The 7,039-nt window shown below is 40.3% G+C and overlaps 2 protein-coding genes across 2 annotated transcripts; both read right to left on the bottom strand.

Moving 5' to 3' along the window:
• Nucleotides 1-2,447: 2,447 nt before the first annotated feature.
• LOC110798956 (uncharacterized) lies at nt 2,448-4,277 on the bottom strand. The gene is made up of 2 exons (XM_056833764.1): nt 3,377-4,277; nt 2,448-3,064 (listed from the first exon to the last, which is right to left on the bottom strand). Exons 1-2 carry the CDS (start codon nt 4,275-4,277, stop codon nt 2,448-2,450), a joined length of 1,518 nt encoding a protein of 505 aa, XP_056689742.1.
• Nucleotides 4,278-4,281: 4 nt separating this feature from the next.
• LOC130464283 (protein FAR1-RELATED SEQUENCE 5-like) lies at nt 4,282-5,297 on the bottom strand. Its single transcript, XM_056833762.1, has 2 exons — nt 5,290-5,297; nt 4,282-5,173 (listed from the first exon to the last, which is right to left on the bottom strand). Exons 1-2 carry the CDS (start codon nt 5,295-5,297, stop codon nt 4,282-4,284), a joined length of 900 nt encoding a protein of 299 aa, XP_056689740.1.
• Between the last annotated feature and the right edge of the window lie 1,742 nt (nt 5,298-7,039).

The following is a 7,039-nucleotide window of genomic DNA, read 5'->3' as shown; positions in this document are numbered from 1 at the left end:
AATACTTGTTATGAGAATAAGAAAAACTATACTCATGATTATAAATTATTTTGATGGTAATTAATTATTGATTTTCAAATATATAGCAAAAAGTTGGGAAATCTTCCTCCGTGTATCTCACTAGCGATGTTGACTCTGGTGCTCGACATACTCGAGATCGATGTATTGATGCTTCAGTTAGGAGAGAGAAGCAGGTTGCACGAGTTATGCAACCGGTGCATGAGAGTGAGTCTTCTCGTCCGTTTGATGATGAGGATGTGGATCATGGCTTTGAGCAGGAGCTGGAGGCCGAGTTGGCTTTGGAGGATGAGGATGTTAATGTGGCTAGGGATGATGTTAATGTGGCTAGGGATGATGTGGCTAGTGACGATGATTCTGTACCAGATGTTGTTTCGATTATGAAGGGTGAAGGAGGGAAGTTTGTTAGATCTGAGTCGAGCACTGCGAGGATGAGTAAACGACAGAAGCAATTGGCAAATGAGTCTTGGATAGTTAGGTCTCATATCTCGGGTGGCCCGGTTGATGGAAGCGTCATTCCTAGCTTTGGGGGGCATGTCGCCCGACAGATTTGGGATGGGGAAGAGCGAAAGGTGTTGTTGTGCCAGAATAGAAGTCAGGCTTTTTCGACACTTAACTACTGGAGAGAGTCAGAGGAGTCAGAGGAGTCACAGGAGTTGAAGCGACGCGTAGATGCGACTGGATTAGCCCACCTACCATATTGCATGTTTGCACACATCGATATGCCTTTGATTTCTGCGTTCGTTGAACGTTGGCAGCCTGACACAAACACTTTTCACATGCCGTTTGGGGAGATGACTATTATGTTGCATGATGTATGGCATATCCTTCGCATTCCAGTTGATGGGCGATTGATTTCTGCGCAAAGTGACTCCGTGCAGTTAAAGGTTGATATGATTGAGCTACTTGGAGTTAGTGTGGAAGATATGAAGTCTCAGTCTCACTGGCGTGGTGGAGGTGTTGCCATTGATTCCATAGTCGATTGTTGTCGTGATAGTCAGCGCTCCGTTGAGACGAGTGTGGTTGGTTGGATGTTGTTGATGCTTGGTACATCATTGTTTGTTGACAAGAGTGGTAGTAGACTGAGACCAGCGAGCATACTTGAGCTTAAGGATGGTGGTGTAGAGAGTATTGTTGAGTATTCGTGGGGTTCCGCGACCCTATGCTATCTTTATCGCCAGCTTGGGGTGGCTAGTCGCGGTGGAGCTCAGGGCATCGCCGGATGTTTGACGCTTCTGCAAGCATGGATATATGAGTATTTCCCTACTTTTCGGCCACACACTTCTCGACTTACATGTGAGCCTGGTAGAGCTCGTGCCGTCATGTGGAGCATCTGAAATGAGGGCAAGAGTTTAGTTCGATTACAGTCCTTTCGTAGGTCCATAGATCGGTTGACATCTGCAGAGGTAAATAATTTATTTTCATATGTATTACGTTTGCAACTAATTGCAATATAACTTCTTATTTTGATTTTCAATTAATATTGTAACTATAGGTGACTTGGTTGCCTTACGGTCCTGATCCTGCATCGACTGTTCCGAGGACTACATTTTGTGGTTGGCTTCGATATCGTGATATTATTGAGCCATATACGCCGGACCGTGTTTTACGTCAGTTAGGGTATGTCCAGGTCATTCCATCCCCTATTTTGACACCAGAGTTTGCATATAGGCCGATAGAGAGCCATTTGTATGAGGTTCGCTTTTCCATTGCCTCCACTGAGTCGGCTTGGCAGATGTTCCCGAGAGGATTCAGGCTATTTTTAGCCGAGTTTCAGATAGCGGAGTTTGATCCATCCACATGTTCCTCTGACTACCTTCCTTGGTTAGTTCGGTATTCGCATCCTCGTGTAGCTAACGTGGATCATGCAGGTGCATTTCCGGATCGGACAAATGCACCATATGTGAGTGTCTTTATATTTATTTAAGTATTTGAACACATATATAGGAAAGTTTTTATGCTATTTGATATTGCACTAACATATTATTTGATATTGCAGTGGGTGGAGAGGCTATTTAGGGCTATACAGTCTTTGTTGGATGCTAGAGACGTCATGCCGTCTGAGGAGTCTAGAGCAGCTGTGGATGATGTTGAGCAGATCATCTATGATTGGAACATGTTTGCTAAATGATGTATTTCATGTTTATTTACTTTTTCTTATTTGGACTTTTAGATGTTCGATTATGTTATTTTCATTTGGATTATGTGTAGTTACTTTTTCTTATGTGGACTTTGATTTCATGTTTAGACACTTAGATATTATTCGTTTATGTTTTTTTTTTCATTTGGACTTTTATATATTGTGTGTGGGCTTTGATTCATGTTTAGACACTTTGATTTCATTTGGATATTATTCGTAGCAATATACGCAATTAAAAAAAGAAAAAGAGTTGATGATATAACACTCAATAAAAGTACAATGTCTTCAATTACACCAAAGTCTCCAAACGCTGCCATTCTGCTATCCGATGTTGAAATATTTGCTCCCAACCAATGACACTTGGCTCTCGAACCATAAACCACAAGTCGGCTAAAGGAGGAATAGGACAACCAGGTGAAAGATCCAATCGAATGAAATGGTTATACTCTATTAGATGGAGAATAAAAATTTCTCTGCTAGGTTGTGTCACGTTGCACTCAGCATCCCAAGGCAAAACTATCATACATGGATACAAGGAACCGCCTTGCACTCCTAACAAAATCACCGCACAGTTCCATAATTGAGCAATATGGAACAAGTCTTCCATCACTTCCATATAATGATCTGATGTGCAATGCCCTCCGGGCCATTTGATACGTCTCATAGCTTCGTCGACACCACCATGGTGAATATGTTGATACTTCCATCTATTGGCCCCTACCTCATTCGCAATTATCTTCCTTGCCTCCACATATTTATCTTGATCACCTAGGAAAAAATCAGCAAGACAACGAAAACCACAATTTCCATCACCCATTACATCGATCCAATCTTCTACAAAATCCACAATAATTCCCGGGATTCTGTGTAGGTAGCGAAACTCTGATATGTCCCTTTGAGGACCATCTGCAGACACATAAATAAAATAAAATAAAATAAACAAAGCAAAAGTTCTAAATAAACATAATAAATAAGAATTAATAAATGTAGTAAATAAAGAATTAATAAACATAATAAATAAACGTAGTAAATAAAGAATTAATAAACATAATAAATAAACGTAATAAATAAGAATTAATAAACATAGTAAATAAAATAATTATTAAACGTAGTAAATAAATTATAATAAACGTAGTAAATAAAATAATAAATAAGCGTAGTAAATAAAATAAACGTAGTAAATAAATTATTAAATAAAGTACTAAATGACAATCATACCACGAGCGCGTCCACGACCACGACCACGACCACGGCCACGACCTCGGCCACGACCCATGTGTTCCCATGCACTGAAATTGCGTCGAGTATTTGGCCTACCTCTTGTTGACATATTAGGTTCGGGTTGAATGTAACCGGCCTGATCTGGGTGTAGATAGTTATGCATCATTCGGGACATGTGGCGTATCACTGCAGGATCGCTAGAAGACACTTCATCGATAAGAGACTGGAAAAACTGAGTATCCTGTGCGCAGGGATCTATGTCGGCCAACTCAATTATGTGATCTCCATCATTGATCTTAAGTGTCCTCCAAAATGAATGAATCTGTTGCCGAGCAAAATATGTGCCTGAGTGAATTGCATCGAAAATCTTGCACGCACAAGGAAGACCATGTGTAGTCCTATACGCACATCCACAACGTACATGAACCTCATGACTTAACGCCTTCATCCGTGTTTCCTCCTTCACCAAAAGGTTTAAACAGTAGTGAGACGAATGGCCACTCAAATGCTGGAACGGAAGTCGGGTCCACATCTGACCATGAGTATGCATCGACGCATCAAGGGTGTTTCTAATCTCTGTGAGTTGTGAGTTGATCGCTGCATTGACCTTCCCCCACACGGTGTCAAAAGACCCATTAGCACATGACAACCAATTCTTCATCATCGAATGTGCACTCTCTACTCTACAATTGTTGATGTTGCCAAAGTGAAGCACATTATTTGTCCATGCTAAGACAAATTTTTCCGCATGGGGTAACCATGTACCATTCAAATACTCAATTACCTTAGGAAAAGCCCGCCAGGAATCCTGCATGTTCAACACAGCTAGATCATACTCAACACTAGTTGGAGCCTCCATTATTCTCTTCCATTTTCCATTCTTGAATCTCTCACCCATGATTTTATTTCCACATATATTCCCCACAGCCGCCTCTACATCCTTGTTGATATGCCACGAAGAAAGTAAGTGTTTGGACAGGAAAGATTTCGCGAATAGGTCTCATAAGACCTAACTCACGATCTGTCACAATTGCTGTTGGATGTACCTCATTACCAAGCAACAACCTTAGTTTATCTAACACCCACCCGTAGCTTTCAGCAGTCTCGTCCTTCATGAATGCATATGCAATGAGAAAATTCTTGTTACACGGTGTAACCCCACAAATTTCAAGGAATGGCATCTTGTATATATTCGTCTTGTACGTAGAATCCATGCCAATGACCCATGGATATGTGCGTAACAATTTCACCGATGTAGGGTGTGCCATGAATGCGTGTGTCACGACATGAGCCTCCTCCCTAATGTAGTGCAAGTAATCACTCTCTTTAGCAAGATGAAGAAATTGACTTATACTATCTCTTCCTTCTGCATCATTCCTCCTCATCCGATCTCTAAAATTGTAGATGTGTCTTCTATTGGGGTTCTCCTCAGGGAATTGTTCTTGGACAGCCGCCAATATGACATTTGGCCTTGCTTGAGCGGAAGACATATCACGAACAAGTTGCTTTGCGCCTACACTAAGGCCGCTCATCTGCCGATTGCCCTCTCGATATGTAATTAATTCATGGTTGTGAATACCATGTTGTTCAGGACCCAAAACAATATTCCAACCTTCACCATCTTTGCATGGTGCCACCTTAATCAAAAACTTGCAACCACATGCTTGAGTTTTCGTGTTTGGTCGTTCCGCAGTTTCCAAATTTCTTCCTTTGCCTCTATTTCTTTCACCGCGGTTACATCTCAAGTACAATTCTCCTCGTTTCCATGAGGACTTTACAAGCTTAAAACCATTGCTAATAGCAATGTTTCTAGCCCACTCAACAGCAACATCATCACTCGAAAATATTTCAGAAGTTACGAATTATGGATTGTAATTAATACCATCGCTTCCAAAATCTAGTAACGGAACCTGCCCATTTAAAAAAAAAAACTTTAAACAAACTAATTTTTATAATCAATATATAAGAAAAATACTAATTTTATTTTGATGACACAAACTTATGCAGTTTAAGTTTATGCCATGGTAGGGACTTATGCATTTTAAGCTCAAACCATGGTGTAGACTTATGCAGTTTAAGCTCCTACCATGGTATGAGCTTAAAACACATAAGTTTGTCCCATGGTACAAACTTAAAATGCATAAGTCTGTACCATGGTCGGAGCTAGAATTGCATAAGTTTATGAATTGTTTTAAGTACACAAAAATTTTAAAAAAAATCATGTGAATTAACAGACTTATGTATCGTAAGCCCACACCATGGTGTAGACTTATGCATTGTAAGCCCCAGCCATGGTACGAGCTTAAAATTCATAAGTCTGTACCATGGTACAAACTTAAAATGCATAAGTCACTAATGTTTTTTTCGGAAAAATTTAACCAAATTAAGCAACAAATAAAAAACTTAAAATTTAACGGACTTATGAATTTCTAGTTCCATCCATGGTATGGACTTATGAAGTTTTAGCTCCGTCCATGGTTGGAGCTAGAATTGCATAAGTCTGTACCATAGTTGGAGCTAGAATTGCATAAGTCTGTACCATGGTACAGACTTAAAACTCATAAGTCTGTACCATGGTCGGAGCTAGAATTGCATAAGTCCATTAAATTTTTTTCTAGAAAAAAAAAAATACCTCTTGTGAATTTGAATTTACTCCGTTAGTCTCGGCCATGTAAAAGTTGTTTCACCGGCGGTGGTGCTCCGGCAGGAGGTGGTGCTCCGGCGGCGGCGGTGGTGCTCCGGTGGCGGCGCTCCGGCAGAGGTGGTCCGGCGGTGGTGCTCCGGCAGTGATGGTAATGGTAAATGTTAATGTTAAAAATGGTAATGGTAAATGTTAAAAATAAAGGGGTAAATATAGAGGGTTCTATAGGTAAAATATTAGGGCGGTTTTGAGTAATGTGGGGCGGTAAATAGTAAGCCCCAGAAAAATTGATGGCCTCAAGGCGTATGATCACATTGGGTCACGACCATCATAGTCCTCTCGAGCCACTCGCTCCTTGAAATACTCCTAAGTACGGACTAAAAGATTTTCCATGAATGCAACATGACAAACCATGAAAATACCCAAATCGGCATGCCATAAGGCTACCATTGGGGTAAAGCAATACACACTAAGAGAGAAGCCGCACTAATGATTCTAGTCTTGCAAAAATAAAATTTCGATCTCCCCAACTAACTACCTTGCCAACATTAAGCAAAATGGCGCATGACAAATGAACACCCAAGGGTTAAAATCTAAAGTATCAACCAACGAAAGTTATGGTCCAATTAGCCTAAGTCTGAGAGTCGCTTGGTCAAGTATTATAGGCTTACGCCACGTCATTATTTTGAGTCTAGGCCACCTCCTTATATTCCTACACGGGTTATAATCAGAAAAATTAATGAAAGTTCAAGTCTAAATCACGACTTCCAATTAAATCCCAGAAATTGGAATCTAAAAGAAGCAAAAAATTATTTTCGATGTAATTCTTTCGTTAAATTTCAATAAGATAAAAAGAACATTTTGAATCTACGCTATTTGCACATTTTAAGAAACGACTAAATACGCTTGCAAAGTAAGACAATTTAAAGGTCCACCCTAGGCCTACTAAAATTAAAAGGTCCATTGTAGGCCTACCAAACGAGGCTCACTCAGTCTCGCCTCGTGACTCAAAGACCACA

The sequence above is a fragment of the Spinacia oleracea genome, chromosome 1, assembly GCF_020520425.1.
Source record: "Spinacia oleracea cultivar Varoflay chromosome 1, BTI_SOV_V1, whole genome shotgun sequence".
Lineage (NCBI taxonomy): Eukaryota > Viridiplantae > Streptophyta > Magnoliopsida > Caryophyllales > Amaranthaceae > Spinacia > Spinacia oleracea.
Note: the sequence above shows the minus strand (reverse complement) of the source record. Positions and strands in the feature narration are given on the sequence as shown.